The 19,477-nt window shown below is 39.8% G+C and overlaps 1 protein-coding gene across 1 annotated transcript in view; it reads right to left on the minus strand.

Moving 5' to 3' along the window:
• Nucleotides 1–466: 466 nt before the first annotated feature.
• The window catches only part of slc41a2a (solute carrier family 41 member 2a), a 36,337-nt gene continuing 17,326 nt past the window's right edge, over nt 467–19,477 (minus strand). Inside the window, exons 6-11 of the mRNA XM_062035987.1 lie at nt 18,291–18,437; nt 17,369–17,516; nt 13,300–13,379; nt 1,457–1,588; nt 766–914; nt 467–679 (exon numbers count right to left, since the gene is read on the minus strand). Coding sequence (XP_061891971.1) covers nt 509–679; nt 766–914; nt 1,457–1,588; nt 13,300–13,379; nt 17,369–17,516; nt 18,291–18,437 — 827 coding nt within the window. The 3' untranslated portion in view covers nt 467–508. The remainder of the gene's footprint in view (nt 680–765; nt 915–1,456; nt 1,589–13,299; nt 13,380–17,368; nt 17,517–18,290; nt 18,438–19,477) is intronic.

A 19,477-nucleotide genomic window follows, 5' to 3' on the forward strand; every position in this document is an offset into this window, starting at 1 on the left:
ATGAATATTCAATAAGCGTCATCATAATATGAGCAACATTGAAATACAATCTGAGCTAATCTTTAATGAGTATGAATATTTAATTAGGAATCCCAAATAGCCTTTTAAATTGTAACAGCACCTTAGAGTCGCATGATTTGTTCGTCAACGCTATCTGGCCGGGACGCTGCCTGTTAGCATTTCCGTTCAGCTTCAGCTTTTCAGCATTCACATGCAATTTCTTCTGAAATTGCATATTTAATTTAATTAATTTAATTAACTTTGAATTTTCCTGAGGGAACTCTCCTGAAGGAATCAATAAAGTACTATCTATCTATCTATCTTTTGTAGTTGGGTATGTCTTTTTATTAAATCGATCAAATGTATCTATACAATACTTTATTGATTGTGTTTTCTCATTGTCTCACATTCAGGAACACAAACACACATAGGTGGGTGCACACACACGTGAACACACGCTCACACACACACACACACAGACATTTCATTTGTACATATTCCTCTGAACTCATACACTATATCCAGTGCACCAAAGTAATAAGAAGGCAAGGGAAAGGAGAGCAGTCCCTAATAGATCACCAAGAGCAGTGAGATAGGGTATAGAGTAACTGTCAGGGTCTTTACCCCTCCTCCATAAGGAGTGCACCATGCAGTCAGCGATACACAGCAAGGAGAGGACCTGGGTGACAGAAACATGGAACTATCAATAAAGGGGGGAAAAAAACAGAGTAAGCATGCACACACAGTATGTCTGACTTACTGTACCTGAATGAGCGAAGCTGACAAGAAGGCAACTGTGAAAAGAGGGCTGGGCATTGTGTGGGCTCCTTTTATCAGGTGAATTGCGTACAAGAAAACCAACTGACCAGGAAGGACCATCAGAAGAAGAACCTTTGCAGATTTGCGATTTGGTCCTGTGAATTCAAAGAAGATCAGAATGTGTGTATGTATTGTGGAGAATGCATATATTTTTAATCCACTTTCTTAATCCATAGTCATGTTTAAAGCAGCTAATATTGTCTAATGTTAACACTTTGGTTTTTTTATCTTATGTCTGCTAGTAAACTCTTTGTTTCACCTTGAAGGCGCTGTACTGTCCGCGTAGGGGTATAACATACTCCCTTATCTGTTTGGAACAACAGCTGTATTTCTTTCTGGGCGGGACGGGCTGTTTTCGCTCTAAATAAACTGAGTCTTTTTTTGTTTGAATTTAGACCTCTTCTTGCTGCTGCTATTGTCGCATTGTAAGGGCTGGTCTCCAATAGCTTTAATAAAACTTGGCCAAGTACTATTCTGTCTCTGTGGTCCTTCTTACTCAACATATATGTCATCCAAAATAATTTGGGATTGACCAGTGTGTTATATTCCCTGAGAGGAAGACTGGTCACACGCAACAGTGTATATAATATGTTAGGTCAGGAGATGATGCTACATCTACCCCCTTTTGACTTTTTACCTGAACCAAAAAAGGTGCTGCAAGGGTTGTAACAACTCCTACGATCTTCAGGAACCTCCCGAGGTGAGAAATTCAAATGCAAGTTGGTGGAAATGCGGCTGGATTGTATGGAGACGAGGTTGCCTCCAATACCTGTGGTAAGGAGAAGAAGAAAAGGAGGTTGGGGGTCATCAGAAACATCTTTGTGGGGTAAAAAAAGGGGGGGTGTTCAGTAGGAAATATTGAGTGACATAAATAATTCTAGATTTGTGTGCAATTATATTCCCTGGATTGCTTGGCACCAGTATACTTTCATTGGACTTTTTGTCAAGTTGCAAATGCTGTAGGACCCATCCGGATTTTCCCGCGAAAAAACATGTACATTTTATCCACCCCTTGTGTCCCGATTTCTCAACTTTTGTGTGTTGAGTGTTGAAAACCAGCATTATGGGAAATGTTGTATTATTTGCTACCTAGTCCTGTGTTAAAACCAACATTGGTACAGTAAAGGTGGAAAAAACACCTGGGGCCTGATCTACTAAAGGTGTGCAAACTTGATAGCACACACAAAGCTGATCTACAAAATCAGCAAAATAGAGAGCACAATCCATTTAGCATGTCTGTCTTCATGTAAATGCAATATATACGCCGGTTAATAGAATGACCATATTACTAGGAGGAGGAGATGCAAATATATTTATTTAGCACTTGTAATGTGATGTATCAAGGCAAACTGTTCAGCGGCCACTGTTTTGCGTCTACATTTAGCATGTTTGAAATGTACGTGCAAACTCGCACAGTTACACAGAAATTGCTGTGTGAAAGGAGGCGATCACGCTGCAAAGAAAAAGGAACGAGAAAAGAGAATATTCTGTCTGTGTGCGTGTCAGCATATTTGGACTTTCAGAAATAAAAAATATTTGACTTATGTTGTCAAGCAATGACATTTTATAATTTTGTAGTTGCTAGATGACTTAAGGGGCTGATACATTTTGGTGCCTGATGGCGTTTTTTTTTTTTTTAATTGGTGTTTGTTTTTTTATATAGGAAATACATTTTTATATTATATCTCCCATATGAAAAAAAAGTCATGCAATGTGCAATTTCTTGCGTCTGAATCAATAACCTTCAGCATGTTAAAAGTAGGTTCTGTTGTCTGGGTTGGACTTCAATATAGCCTAAAAAAGGTGGTACATTTTATATTTGTGTGCTGCATGTCAACAACATGAAAAAATGCCTCAGGTAGGAGCATGGCGACATGGATATGGTTTACATGTAGTGCATGGTAGTAGATGTTAGTACAGGCAAAAACCACATTTAAATAGGGCGTTTTGAACCAGTTTTGCATTTGTTATCAAGTGTACACTGTCAGGTTCAAACACTGATGACATATATTAAACAAGACAAGAGGCAAATAATTAAACAGAGACATAATTCAATTTGGACTCAATATATTGAGGAGAGTCTCACGGACATTGTATCCTATGATTTAATTTTTTTTAATTTGTATTTATTTTATTTTTTTGGCATAAAAAATACAATCATGTGTGCTTACGGACTGTATCCCTGCAGACTGTATTGATCCATATTGATATATAATGTAGGAACCATAAATATTAATAACGGAAAGAAACAACCCTTTTGTGCGAATGAGTGTGAATGAGTGTAAATGGGGGAGGGAGGTTTTTTGGGTTGGTGCACTAATTGTAAGTGTATCTTGTGTTTTTTATGTTGATTTAATTTTTAAAAAAATAATATATATATATATACAGTATATATATATATATATTTTTTTTTTAAATTTTTTATTTCTTGTGCGGCCCGGTACCAATCGATCCATGGACCGGTACCGGGCCGCGGTCCGGTGGTTGGGTACCACTGCTGTAGATCACTGGTGGCTTGCTGTTTATTGGATTGTATTCCTGGCCATCATATTTTTGCTCATCTAATTATTTGAATATCCCACATTGTTGGGTTCTGTGTAAAAGGCACCAGCAGATCAATTCTGTCTCCTATGTTCTTGTGTGGCCTTTTTTTTTTTGCTATACTGTAATTTTCTCTTCAAAAAAGGCTTAGTTTATAAGTGAAAAATATTAAGCATCCAATTGTTTGCATATTTTGATTAAAGTCGTATGATCTTACAGTAAGTATAAATTATATGTGGGGGGGGGCATGCCTTGGTTGGTAGAGCGGCCGTGCCAGCAAGGTAAGGGTTCCAGGTTCAATCCCCATTAGATAAGAAATCTCTTTGTCGTTATAAGGAGCAAACAGCCGTTATTGAATTTAATGTTCCGTTCAAGATCAACAACTCAGAGTACAGCAGAGACCGCAACACCTTCCCAGATGTTTCATACCCAGACTTTGTGAACTATTTATTTTTCAACCCAGCCCATTTTACACATTGAAGGACGGTCAAAAGGATAAGAGTCTAGAAAGCTACGACCGCTTTGTTTGTGGATGGGTTCATGACGTTTATGTTTATCTGTATAAACTGAAGGGAGTATAACTTCTTGTCCTACGCGTGTTCGTTTGATCTATAATAAAGCTCACCGACGTGTTGTCAATTTTCAGATTCACCGTCTTAGATTTATTTTACAAATCGATTGACTGAAAGAGAACACAGTCCATCCCGGGAAGGAGACAATCTCAGCAAACAAACCAAGCACTCCATCAGGAAGAAGAGGTCTAGTCTCTCTCATTCTCTGCACCTCTCATGTAGTCCAAAGCAAGCTTTAATTAGTATCGTCCAACCTCGAAGGTCCTTAACTTCATATCATTTGGCTCTGTCTTGTACCACTTCCTCAGACTGTCATGGTAACTCCAGTAAGTCTATCCATTGATATTTGGATGTTCTGGTTGGCTTGAGTATTGGCTCAACCTTCCTGTCAGCCATGAGTTTACGACTGTGACCGTCACAGTCGTAAACTCACGGCTGACCACGAGGCTAATTACATTTCAAAGGATTTAGTCAGACACAAAGAAACACATCTTCCTTGTAAAAGGAACTGATGGGAGCTCTAAGGAAGACAATTGTTGTATATTTGATGGCTGTGTGATGGGTGATGAGCCAAGGAGATGCCAACTAGGAATCCATCCATCCATCCATTTTCTACCGCTTGTCCCTTTTGGTCAAAAAGCTTTATTTGTTTCAGCGAGCCTCCGACCGGAGCTGCAGCTCCAGGAGAATGAGTAGGCCCGATTACTCTCTTCTGCTGTCCTCTCGGACCACTGTGCTTAAATACCTTTTACACAAAGACCCTTACGCTTTGTGGTTCTAGCTTTGGTGCCGGTCAGTCTGGCCAATCAATCTTTCCTTGACATTATTTATTTTCTTTTTTTCTTTAGTTTATTTCGAACATGAACACACTTACAGCATAATACATTACACAATTTCACATCATTTCACTTTACATCATGTCCGAAAAGGCGTAGGAAGAAGCAAATCTTATTTAATCCTACCCCTTTCCCACTTCAGAGCGTTTACAAATACATACGTTCATTGACTTCTTTTTGTAGCACAATGACATCCGTGAATGATTAATACAGCAGTTTTTGTAATAAATAATTAAGTCAGTCATGATAAACATACTGAGATGAACAATATCCCATTTTCAATAGGGTTGACGGTGTTTCTCATTATTCTTCTTCTTTGTACTTTGTAAGCACTATTAAATCCTCTGGTCAGTTTGAGTCGGGTGGCCTGGTCTGTGGGGCTTTCCACCAGATGTTGCTAATGTTTTTATTATCTCTCCTAAAATCCAACTGCTGCTGTCTTTTAATTATTAGTAGGATTAACTTCACATTCATATAAGACAATTGTATACGGTATAATTCACTTCACATTTAACAATGGTTATTATTCCTATATCATCAATTATATCTCAATATCTATTAATACTACATACATGCACAATACACATGCACCCTTATTTACCTGAATGAAATGATCCAAACAAACACAAAGTCGTCATAGCACATCACATCTCAGTTGATTGCAGCAATCCATGTTCGCCTTTGCCGTTAACTCTTCTTTTCAGCTGCTTCGGTTTTTCTAGAAATATGCTTGGGAAAAAAGCAAGTAATATCTATACCACTTCGATTGTGGCAGTTGAAAATCGCACACGTCATCTCTATTATTAGTATCACTAGTTGACTGATCAGCAACAATTGACGTGATACAAACAAAGCATTCCAATATGGCCAACGGCAATGCATTGTGGGAAATGTGTAGAACAATCCGAAGCTCCCTATAACAGTCTTCAATATCCCGCAACAATTATAGGTTCGCACCGTTATTTGTGGGTCATGATTTGTTATTTTCATTGCGCTATTTGCATTGTATTTGCATTGCCTCACACAATAAACACTAGAGCACATATATTTGTATATGATGTAATTTGTTTTTGTTTTTTTTTGTTTCTATGATTACATTTACAACAACAACAGCACGGTGGATAACAAACACTCCGGAAGTAGTTGTCTTTTTGCACTCCCTATCCCATTACATTCTACCATCTACAAATGCCATGGTGTTCATGTCATCATGAAAGACATTAATATAAAGTGCAAAAAAGTAAAGAGAATGCTACTAAGCTAATATCCTCCGACCGCCTTTACAGTTGGAAATTACGTTTTTTTGTACGCCGGCTAAACACGACAGTGACACCAACTGGAATTAAAATCTATATTTAATTTATTAATTGCTTGTTAATATTTAATTTGTAATTTATTTTTCCATCTTTATTTGCGTTGAAAAAAACTAAAATATAAACATCTGAGCAGAGTTGAATTTTTTTTAACAAAGCTTTTCTTGTGGAATACCTGACGCGGCCCAGCTTCACCCAGACTCTGCCTTCAGCGGCCCCCAGGTAAATTGAGTTTGAGACCCCTGATGTAAATGGATTACAGATACTGTAATACTTTATTTAGTGATCCAGGATATGGGTATCAAACACTGTGATGTATAGAGACAGACAACCACACACAAACACACACACACCCATAGCGTACAGAATATTGAAACTTCTCTAACAAGTTTTCTTCATGTATATTTTGCTCGTAAAAATTATTTTGGAAGTAATTTCCCATAATGTCAATTAGTTTTTGGGTAATCGGTAGATTACTAACTGTACTTGGAACGCCCTCTTTCCATCGCAAGACTCGATATGCCACCCACTCTTGGTGTGACAGAACTGGAGTCCATTTCCCCGCATGGACATTGTCTAAAGCAGGGGTGTCCAAAGTGCGGCCCGGGGTCCATTTGCGGCCCGCAGCTAATTGTTTACCGGCCCGCCACACATTCTGGAAATGCTGTTGCAAAAATTAAAAAAAACATTTAAAAAAGTGGAAATGAAGTGAAATCTAACTAGAAAAGTTGCAATGTTGACACAAAACTGCCTTGCAGGCTTTTTTTTTTTCTTTTGTCTATCTTTATTTTTCTTTTTTTGCCATTGCTGAAAAAAAAAAAAATCAATGATTAATAAGATAAGAATTATTGACCTATTCAAGGCTCCAATTATTTCAAATATTTCACTTTAAAATGTTTTATGTGGAAAATATTGCATATATTGTGTGGTTGCCATACAAAAACATCAACATTTTATTTGACAAAAGAGCATAAAACAAACAAAATAATAGTTCAAACGTAAAATCGACAGATATATCTGAAGTTGATCTCGTAACTTAAGTGTTGAAAGTAAAAAAAAAAACTAATAACAATTTATCACTTTCTGAGTGGGGCACCTTTTGGATGCCAAATATATTTAATGGGATTTTATTTATCTTTTCACTGTGATTACTCAAAAATAATAATGAATTAAAATCAATGGTGTCCTGCATTATTGATCTTTTTAAGGCTCTAATTACTTCACATCAAACATTGCTTTCTGAATGTTTTGGGCAGTGGGGGAAATACGGCATATTTCAGTTTTATTATAAAAAACTAAGTTGTCTTTGACAGAAAAAGCATAAAACCTTTTTGTTTTTTTAAACTTTATATCAACCTGAAGTTGATATACTGTAGAGATTTACTGTAAGCGTTAAATAAATTTAAAAAATAATAATTTGACTTGTTTTTAACATTTTAATGACTTAGACCCTTTATGGTCCCCGGGAGCCCTAAAGGTAAAAAACAAACAAAATCCATATATTTGGTTATGGTTTGAAAATGAAAAATATCAAAATGGCCCCCGCATGCTTTAATTTTTCTGTGTGCGGCCCTCAGTGAAAAAAGTTTGGACACCCCTGGTCTAAAGGCATGTAAAACTATTATTTTGATCACTTCATTGCATGGTTTTGTCGCTCTGGTCCATGATTACTTCAAAACATATATGGTTAACATTAAGATGAAAATAGCCTGTGTTTCATGATGCTCTTTTAGCATTTCCTCAAGACCCTTGATGAAAACATCGTTTTTTTGCAGGACGCCGAGATGAGCGGTTGCACTCTCTTTCGCTCCCGATCGGGAATTCAAACAACTGCTCGGATTATCCCACACTTCCTCCTTTTTCTACTGTGGATCACAGATTTATATTTTAAACCTCCTCGGATACTTTACCCTCTTGAAAATGAGAGTCAAGAACGCGAAATGGACATTCACAGCTACTTTTATCTCCACGACAATACATCGGCGAAGCACCTTGGCTTTGGAGCTAAAGTGTTAGCATCGTGCTTGACTGCCCATCGATGCAAAGGGAACATGCCCCTGACTGGAAGGATAGACAGAAAGTCAATAATACTACTATTACTTCTACTATCAGGAGACACAGAACTCAACCCTGGACCTGTAACAACACAGTTAATGTTGTCCCGACTGGCGAAGACTAGCAATGCTACTGCTAGCGTCGCCATCGAAGCTAACTCGGCTACCGGCTCATCTCAGCTCAAGCTCACCTGTGCTCCAGCGATCGGCGGCTCGGCGGAGGACTTCGCCCCGTTCATCGACACGGTCGGAGGCTCGGCAGCGGCGGTGAAGGACGACCCAGTCATCGGAGAAGGCAACGACTCAGCGGCGGTGAACAACGCGGCGGCGGCTGTGGACGGCGACCCAGACATCGGTGATGGCGGGGAACTGCACGAGATGGCGGGGGTCCACGCGGCCTCTCCCCGGTCCCTGACGGTCGAGGACGCGGCATACACTGGATTTAGAGGCGCCTTTACACAAACATTTTCGTTGTTCTCTTTGTCTTCAAAAAAGCCCGCCAAAAGGAAATCCAACCCCACCCCCACCAACCCTACCTGCCCTCCCCCTCCCTCCCCCTTCACCTGGAGGAAGATCAATATGCCTCTCTCTCTCTCTCCTCTCTCTCCCTTCTGCTCTTAAACTTCAACACCAATAATAACCAACAACTTTTCTGGTCAGTACCACAACACAGCGGACTCTGATGCTCTTTTTGGTTCTAGTGGACTACACATCATCCACCTTAATGTGAACAGCCTCTCTGGAGCCAAACTCGACCAAATCAGAGAAATGTTCCTCAACACAAAGGTAAAAATCTTGTGTTTCTCTGAAACCAAATTTGATCAAAGTATTTCTGACTCAGAGATAGAAATAGAAAACTATTCGGTTATCAGAAAGGATAGGAATAAACTGCATGGGGGCGTTTGTATGTATATTCACCAAGATATTAAATACATAACTCGCACTGATCTTAACCACAATGACCTGGAATCTGTGTGGGCGGAAATCAAATTTAAAAACGCTAAGCCGGTACTAATAGGGACTGTTTATAGACCCCCTAATCAGAGTGATTTCTATGGGGATTTGGAAGAGTGCTTGGCAGGAACAGACAACGTGGAGAAAATTATAACTGGGGATCTGAACACAGATATCCAACGCAAAGATGCGCCTGTCTTCAGATCCTTCAGCAAGTTTTGTAATCTGCACGGTCTTTCCCAGCTAATAGCGCTACCTACAAGGGTGTGTGATTCCACCCAATCAACCATAGATCTCATTCTCACTTCAGACCGGCCTAAAATAAAAAATAGTGGGGTCATGATCTGTGGTCTTAGCGACCACTATCTAACCTTCTGCACCCGCAAAATAGCTAAACCCAAAGCCAATGGCCACATAACAGCCCAATCCAGATCCCTCAAAAAATACTCCAATGACAATTTTAATTTAAAATTAGATGAGTGGGACTGGTCCCCTGTGCTCGCGAGCAACCTGGTCGATGTTGCTTGGGATCGCTTCAAAACGGCGTTCCTAAAGATACTAAATGACATGGCTCCCGTGAAAACAGTCAGGATCAAAGCCCGCTCGGAACCATGGATGAATCCGGACCTATTAGCTGCCATTAAAGACAGAGACAGAAAATACTCTGAATACCAAAAATGTAAAACAGAAGTAGATAAACAACCCAATAATATCAACCTCAAATTACTCCTTTCAACTCTCAAAAAGCAATGCAATAAATTAAGAAATAAGTAAACCAACCTGACTAAATCCTTAAAAAAAAATTACATTAACGACAAAATAGAGGAAAACACAAATAAGCCACGTGAGCTCTGGAAAATTCTCAACAACCAGCTTCCTGGTTGCAGCCAGAAACTTAAAACAAGACTAACCAACACCAGCATCAAGGAGGGTGACTCCCTCATTACAGACAAAATGGAGGTAGCTAGCAGACTTAACATATTTTTCACCAGCATAGCCGCAACTCTTGTCAACAAGCTGTCCCACCACTCTGGTCGCTTTGGTGTAGAACACATTAAAGCCTTCTACAGAAAGCTAGGAGTATCCAACGATGATTTCAAATTAGAAATGGTCACAGCTGATGAGGTGTTTAAAAAATTGAGCGCGCTCCACCCTAACAAGGCCACCGGCCTTGATAGTATTCCCTCCAGATTCCGCAGGGACTCTGCCTCCATCATTGCCCCGATCATCACGCACATAATAAACCTATCAATTACACAAGGCCAAGTACCAAAAGATTTTAAGATAGCAAGAGTAACTCCCCTCTTTAAAAAAGGAAGCAAATTGGAACCTGGCAACTACCGACCTGTTTCTATTCTCAGTTCCATTTCGAAAGTAATGGAGAAAATAGTTTATGAACAGGTCGATAGTTACCTTGCTACTAATAAACTCATGTACAAATTCCAATCCGGCTTCAGAACTAACAACTCCACTGACACATGCCTTCTCTATCTGACCGACCACATCAAACATGAGGTGGACGCGGGCAAATACTGCGGCATGGTCATGCTGGACCTTCAGAAGGCCTTTGACACCGTTAACCACGCTATACTGTTGGATAAGCTCAGAGCAATCGGATTTAACAAAACCTCATGGAGCTGGATGCAATCTTACTTGGAGGGGAGGGAGCAGGTGGTAGAGGTGAACGGCACCGTGTCCCCCCCCCCCCCCCCCCCCCCCCCCCCTCTGTGAGCTGTGGATTCCCCCAAGGCAGTATATTGGGACCTTTACTGTTCCTAATATACATAAACGACATGTCATCGGCATGCGACTGTGAATTCTTTTTGTTTGCGGATGACTCTGCCCTGCTGGTATCCGGCAAGGACAAGTCACAGGTGGAGAAAATCCTCAGTGCTGAGCTCTGTAGAACTTGCACCTGGCTCGCTGACAACAAGCTATCCATACACTTGGGTAAAACAGAATCCATCCTGTTTGGGTCCCACATCAACCTTAAGAAAGTCAATGACTTCACCATAAAAGTGGGTGACATTGTTATCACCAGGAAAGATGAGGTCACCTACCTAGGTTCCATTCTAGAGGCTAACCTTTCCTGTGATAAAATGGCAACCAAGGTAATCAGAAAGGTTAACCAACGAGCGAGATTTCTCTACAGAATCTCCTCTCTGGTCAACAAAAGCACCTTGAGGATTCTGGCGGGAACTCTCATTCAACCCTTTTTCAATTACGCATGCACCTCCTGGTACCCTAGCACCTCCAAAACCCTCAAATCTAAACTCCAAACATCTCAGAACAAGCTAGTCAGGTTACTTCTAGACCTCCACCCCAGATCCCACCTCACTCCTACCCACTTCTCTAAAGTGGACTGGCTCAAGGTGGAGGACAGAGTTAAACAACTTGCACTGAGCCTAGTCTATAAAATCCACTACACCTCCCTGATACCGACGTACATGTCAAAATACTTCCTTAACGTAAATGACCGCCATAACCACAACACCAGTGGGAGCTCCACTAACCACGTTAAACCCAGATTCCGAACTAACAAAGGTCTTAACTCATTCTCTTTCTATGCCACATCAATGTGGAATGCGCTCCCAACAGGTATAAAAGAAAGGGCATCTCTATCCTCCTTCAAAACCGCAATAAAAGTTCACCTCCAGGCAGCTACAACTCTAAACTAACACCCTCCCCGGATTGCTAATAATCAAATGTAAACAATCAAATGCAGATACTTATGCCTTCTGATCTCTCTCTCTCTCTCTCTCTCTCTCTCTCTCTCTCTCTCTCTCTCTCTCTCTCTCTCCTACTTGCTGTCCATATCCTACCCCCCCCCCACCCCTCCACACCCCTGATTGTAAATAATGTAAATAATTCAATGTGATTATCTTGTGTGATGACTGTATTATGATGATAGTATATATATGATAGTATATATCTGTATCATGAATCAATTTAAGTGGACCCCGACTTAAAAAGTTGAAAAACTTATTCGGGTGTTACCATTTAGTGGTCAATTGCACGGAATATGTACTTCACTGTGCAACCTACTAATTAAAGTCTCAATCAATCAATCAAAAACATCAGTTGAAGAGGACGCAAAATAGAATACGGCTTGGACTCTCGCTTGGTTCGTCCCATTTTACGTGAGCCAGTTTGACTGGAGAGGTTCATACTTTCCTCATATTCCTATCTTTTAGAAATGTATGCAAGCTGAACCCTTCTTTAGTTGTATTGTTACAACCTGCAAAATTGCATCTGGCAGACATATTTTCCAATTCTTTAAATTCTGTGCAAGATCAAAGTGTTTTGGGATAAAGATGCTACCAAAACACATTCTACGCAATATGAAATTTCCTCCAGTCTTCTGTCGGTAACGTCAGCAGGTTGATGACGGCCCGCCCACATTTTAGGGCTAAAAGTGACCATTCCAAAATGATGTGTATTTCTGGTCTTGTCATCCCCGTCCGGACAGAAGGGCAACACAGCAGTGTGGCTGGATTGAAAGAGATGTCGGAGACGCTTTACTGAACCAAAAGTTGCTTTATTACAAGCGAGCGTCATTATACAGGACTGCAGTTCCTGGAGGAGGTTAGGTATAATAATGAGGCACTCCTAACCTGGAGAAGCCAAACCATCAGTTTTTATATTCCTCCTTTCTGTGTCTGGGTGTGTGCTAAGTCAGGACAGCACAACCTGACCATGTAAGGAGATGTTCATATGTAAGTGACCGGAAAACAACCTCTGTAGGTTGTACCTTAAATCTTGGCAAGAAGATAAACATGGAGTCTCTCCTCCAGAATAGAGCTATCCCTTTTGCATTCCAAAGTCTGAATTTATTGCCTTTTCTCATGAGAGAGTTAACCCAGTCCATATGCGAATGTCCAACTAAGGCTCCTTAATTTATTATGGGCTCAACCATTTTTACTTAAACCTGGTGGTTCGCTTTCTCCAAGTTGAATATAAACATTCACCATATGTAGAACATAATATGAATTAATTAAATCACTTCAAAAACAAGCTTAAAATCACTACTGTGTCTACTTTGGTGGTAGGGGTTTACCTATAGGCATCATCCAGAACTATGAAATAAGTGCCAATGTTATCAGCATTAGAGGGGCCCTTTAAGTTCATATTATCAGGTTAATGTTACAACAAATCAAGTACTTTGATTTACGACCAAATACTGTTAGACGGAAGAAAAAATACAACTCACCATTGATGACTGGAGCATAAAGTATGATTCCTGCCATGTTTGGATCTGACATCGTCTTGTCCAAAATAAGTCCACCAATACTATAAAAAAATAAAAACACCCTCAATAAACATTTTCCATAGTGTGAAGGAGAGGTTAAAGAGTGCAGATCTGTTTTAAGTGATTAAATCATATACAAATAGCCCTGAACCAAGCATACTCACACTCAGACGTTCATACTGTGCCTGTGCTAGCCTACATGAGCTACAGCTTGTTCCATCACTTCAATTGGGCTGCATCACTGCAATTTCTCTGACTGTGGATTGTTTCCAATCGTATTTCGATAGATAGGAGTGTATACCCTCAGGGAAATCAAGCTTCCACTAGCAGCAACATCATATACCAGGGTTCAGCAACCCGCGGCTCTCGAGCCGCATGCGGCTCTTTAGTGCCGCCCTAGTGGCTCCCTGGAGCATTTTTAAAAAAGGATAGAAAATGGAAAAAGATGGGAGGAAAATATTTTTTTTGTTTTAATATGTTTTTTGTTTGAGGACAAACATGACACAAACCTTCCCAATTGTTAGAAAGCCCACTGTTTAATATGTATGTGTGTATGCTTCACTGATGAGAGTATTTGGTGAACATCGTTTTGTCCTACCAATGTTGGCGGTTCTCGAACTCACCATAGTGTGTGTGGACTGTGATGCAACAGTTTGTTTACATGTAAAATCGTCCACTCCGTTGTCTAATTGTGTCCACCAAAAGTTTCATGTTGTGCGTGAATGCACAAAGGTGCGCTTTGTTGAAGTTATTGACTTGTTCGAGTGCTAATCAGGCATATTTAGTCAGTGCATGACTGCAAGCTAATCAATGCTAACATGCTATTTATGCTAGCTTTATGTATATATTGCATAATTATGCCTCATTTGTAGGTATATTTGAGCTCATTTAATATGCTTTACTTGTATCCTCTTTGTATATAATTTACTTTTTCATGTCTCATGACACAATATCTGTATGTAATATTGGCTGCATTTCAGATAGTTGTTTGTGTGCCATGTTGTTCCAGACCACAGCAAACATTACCTAGCTCGCCAAAGATTGTAATAAATCTATTAAAAGAAGACAGCCTGTCGTTTCCTTTAAGTTGGACACACACATCTATACCTTTGGCCATTAAAAGCCAGTAATTTCAAGGAGTTATCTCACCTTCTGAGTAGCCTCTGATTTACTAATGGTTTCTAACGTTGTAAAAATGTGTAGAATAAATATCACATTTCAACATTTCTGTCAACAAAGATTTGCTTCAGCCTGCGACACATTGTCATTTTGATAGTAGGCTATTATAGCTAATATAGACACTTACATCATGTGTTGCCTTCATTATAAGACTTATTATATACGACTTTTCATTTGGCTCCAGACAGATTTGTATTTTTGTATTTTTGGTCCAATATGGCTCTTTCAATGTTTTTGGTTGCTGACCCCTGTCATTTACAGTGTCAGAGTAATTTTATGTATGTTGTCACAAAAGTTTCCGTTTTTGGAAACTTCCCGCGAGCAGACAGAGGCTGTTTTTGTTGTACCAAGCCAAAGGCTTGTAAAATTCCAATGTATACGATGAGAGGAGACGGGAGGGGTTATCTATTGTGATCCAAGACCTGCCCAAGCTCGATCCAGGACCAGCCCAAGCCCGAGGCATCTTTTTCTTTTGTGTTAATGTGACCGAAAACAATGGCTGTTTACATACCCCCATTCCTTTAGAAACAGCTGTTGTTATGTAAACAGGTAAAGTCCAAATAAAAGAGGTGGCGTCTCTCCTCAAATTGAGCAAAATTTAATCCTGTCTCTTTTTATTTCCTTGCTTCTTGTCTGTTTTAATAGATGTCATCTATGTTTAAACCTGACATACAGTATGCAGGACAGTGACAAATAATAGCAAAACAACACAAAACGTTAACAGGTTGACAAAAAAAGAGAGTAATTAAGTATAAACAAAAACATGTGTGTATAAGAACAATGATAGTAATCAAAGCAGAAAGTGATATAATTGTGCATTGTCCCTGTGCTCCTCCCCATCGTCCCTCTATCTCCTGCCCTCCTCCTCCCTCCTAGCGAGTGCTTATACAGTTTGATGGCACAGGAAACAAATGAGTTTTTAAGTATGTTGTTTTTGCTCCTGCGGAGGAGCAACATGTCACTCAATAGATTTCTCTGTGCAACCCTAAATCTGCAACTACCTCTACCTTGCTTTCCTGGATCCAAAACGCATCAACTAAATTTGTTTTAATCCACCTCATAAATCATCCAGCAGCTAAGATATTATAAAAGGATATTACTGAATAGACATTTTGTCCATAATTTTTCATTTCTGACAGTCCAAATATGTTGAGACGCACACACACACACACACACACACACACACACACACACACACACACACACACACACACACACACGCAAGATGGAGGATTCTCTCTCCATCGTTTGTCTTTGCAACATGATCGCCTCTTTCTCACAGCCATTTGTGCATAACATGCCAGTTTGCACATACATTTCAAACATGTCAAATATAGACACAGAACAGTGGCTGCAGAATTGCTTTAGTCTTGATAAAGCCTATTGCGAGTGCTAAATGATTACATTTGCATCTCCTCCAGATATTGTGGGCGTTCTAATAATCAGTATATATTCTGCACATACATGAAGACAAACACGCTAAGTGGATTGCGCTCTTTAGTTTACTTACCATATTTTTCGGACTATAAGGCACACTTAAAATCCTTTTTTTTCTCAAAACTCGCCTTATAACCCGGTGCGCCTAACGTACGGAATAATTCTGGTTTTACTTACCCACTTCGAAGCTATTTTATTTGGTACATGGTGTAATGATGAGTGTGACCAGTAGATGGCAGTCAAACATAATAGATATGTGTAGACTGCACTATGATGGCAATATGACTCAAGTAAACAACACTAACATTTTATATGTTCCATTGAAAATATAGAACATTACACTTGGCGCTCAAAAGTCTATCAAAATGTTTTAGTACGACTTTGGTAGGCTAAAATGTGCTTCAACATTTGAGTATTATTATGGTGTGTGTATAACGTAAGACATTATCTGGCGTTTTGTTTAGCAATATTATGCAAAAGAAACTTTTCTTACCTTCTGGTACCTGCTGATCTGTATTTGGGATCTGGATAAATCCTGAAAAATTGCGGGAGTCCGCCTTTGTAGTCTGTGTCGACAATGTAGTCGATAAGCTTCTTCTTTTTCACTATCTTCTTGTTATGGGACATCCATCCTCCGCTGTTGCCATTTCTAATATAAAGTAATGTAAAGTTCTTACTTATATCTATCAGTAAACTTGCCATGAAAGCGCTAGAACATACCGGTGTAGTGAGTTTACATTATTCACCCAAGGAACTTTAGTTATTAGAGAGTTCCGGTCGGACGGTTTTTCACGGCACACATTTCCGGTGTTGTTGTTTCCGGATGAGGAGATGCTGCTCCGTTGTTGATTTAAGTAAAGTCTGAAAGTTATTAAAACAGTTAGCTCAATCTTTTTACACTTCTTCCACTCCCGTCCTTGCACGCTACACCGCTAAAACAAAGATGGCGGGGAGAAGACACTGCCGAAGGTGAGCCACGTAAATAAGACCGCCCACAAAACGGCACATGCGGAAGCGACCGTCAGAAAGCGGCTTGAAGATGATCTGTAAAACATTATCTATGCAACATTTTGACCAAAGAACCACCATTACATGTTATGTAGACCACAAGAAAGTGTTTTACATTTAGAAAAAAAATAAAACTTATGACTCCTTTAATGCGCCTTATAATCCGGTGCGCCTTATATATGAAAAAAGATAAAAAATAGACCATTCATCGGCAGTGCGCCTAATAATCCGGTGCGCCCATTGGTCCGGAAAATACGGTATTTAAAAGATGCATTCTTTTGAGCCTGAGCTTAGTCGATCAGCTTTGGTTGCGCTATGTGTTTAACACATGCAAACCTTTTGTAGAGCAGGCCCAATGTGTATGACAAGTCAGTAATTATGCAAGTTAAACAAAATGAGTAAGTACCTGCTGATGAACATTGCTGTTACGATGGGCTCCCAACCAGTACGAAGCAGAATGCGACTCGCAGGGTGTTTGGATGACACCACAATCCACAGGGGGATCAAGCACAGCAAGAACAGATCGATGAGGTACAACACGTAGGAATACAGCTCTGTCGAGAGACAATTTTGTCAGTGAGTTTTTCTATTTGAAACAGAATTGACTTAAACACTGAGCTTTGGTGTTTACAAATGGGTTGAGTAATACTTTTAAAACATTTACTGCCACATTTGAACTTATGAGTTTTGTGGCTGGCCTATCACTGCATGACAAACAGGTAGCAGAACCTTCCTACTATTGCCAACAGTGACAGCTCTATACAGTACATGGTAGGTGTCAGGTTCAAACACTGATGACATCTATTAAACAGGACAAGAAGCAAATAATCAAACAGAGAGAGAATTCAATTTGGCTCATTGAGTCGAAACGTCATTACGCTCTAACAAAAAAAGATTTACGTCTCCTCCTATATATGGATATTCCCTGTTTACATAACAACAGCTGTTTCTAAAGGAATGTAAACAGCCATTGTTTTCGGTCACATTAACACAAAAGAAAAAGATGCCTCGGGTTTGGACTGGTCCTTGATCGAGCTTGGGCAGGTCTTGGATCACAATAAATAACCCCTCCCGTCTCCTCCCATCGTACACAGTGGAATTTTCCAAGTCTTTGGCTTGGTGCAACAAAGACAGCTTTTGTCTGTTCACTAGGAACTCAGAGAACGGAACGTTTTTTGATAATTTACATACAATTTTTCTGACAGTAGGGTTAGTATTAGTTACTCTATCATTGCTACTGTTACACACAAATTACACTTATACCCACTTTTGGCCAAATGCATAACTGTTGCAAGTAAAACCCAAGGTTATCAACTTTATTTACGTACCTATGATGGAGAAGAACCATCGACTGAAGCAGGCCAGAAAAGCAAGAGTGATGAGGTCTCCAAAGCTGGCTGCCATGGGTGTGGCCACGTTGTCAGGATTGACACCCATCCTCTTGGAACCAATAATCACTCCCACCATTATGAAGCCTAAATGAGTTAAAGAAACAGTGTTTGATTAAAACACGACTAATAGAGTGGTTATGTTTATCTACATCATGTGTTTTCATGGTCTGTAGTTTACAGATAATCTGTCATTATTTATTCTCTCATCATTCCAGTCAAAATAAGTAGAAACCCTCGCCCGGTCATAACTGGCTTCAGGCCTTAGAAGCCACTCACGTTTACACCAATGGGAATTTAGAGTCCGCAATGTATTGATTAAAAGATGACATACTTAGTCTGTGAATGATTGATAGGCCCTGCCTCTGCACACACCACAACAGCGACTCTCTGGCATTAAAGCACGGACAAGGGAAAAACATTTTTACCCAAGGTTTTAGGGTGAGTATACTGTCCTATTCATCCAGGAAAACATTTGTGAGGTCAGAGGTCCATGGTGCTGGGTCACGTGAAAGATGCACAAAGATGCACATTTTAGCCAAAACACAATTATCAAAAAAACCTGGTTTAGTATTTTACGAGTAGTGTATTTACTATCTAATGTAAATGTGTCTCATTATTATGCAATATACACCCAGTGGATGTCAGTACATCTGGAGGTCTTGTGAGGATGGTGCATAGCAGCTGTTAGTGTGATGATGATCCCAGAATGCAGAGAAAGCAAGCGACGGGCAGGCAGAAGGTTATTTAATTAGATACCAGCAGAAGAAAAGTAACACAGGTCAAGCAATAACTAAGAAAGCAACAGAACACTGTGGCATAAACTAGATAATGAACCAGCACTGAAGGTGGAACTGAATAGAACAGGTGGAACAGGTGTACGGACATGACAATCAATCAGTCAATCAATCAAAGTTTACTTATATAGCCCTTAATCACAAATGTCTCAAAGGCGACATCCTTGGCTCAGATCCCACAAACGAACAGAAAGGAGGGTGCTGCAAAACATTTCTCATTTCGAACACTAAATATATTGTCTTTGCAGTCTATTCAATTGAATATAAGTTGAAAAGGATTTGCAAATCATTGTATTCTGTTTTTATTTACGAATTACACAACGTGCCAAC

This window comes from Entelurus aequoreus, linkage group LG24, assembly GCF_033978785.1.
Source record: "Entelurus aequoreus isolate RoL-2023_Sb linkage group LG24, RoL_Eaeq_v1.1, whole genome shotgun sequence".
In the NCBI taxonomy this organism is placed as follows: domain Eukaryota; kingdom Metazoa; phylum Chordata; class Actinopteri; order Syngnathiformes; family Syngnathidae; genus Entelurus; species Entelurus aequoreus.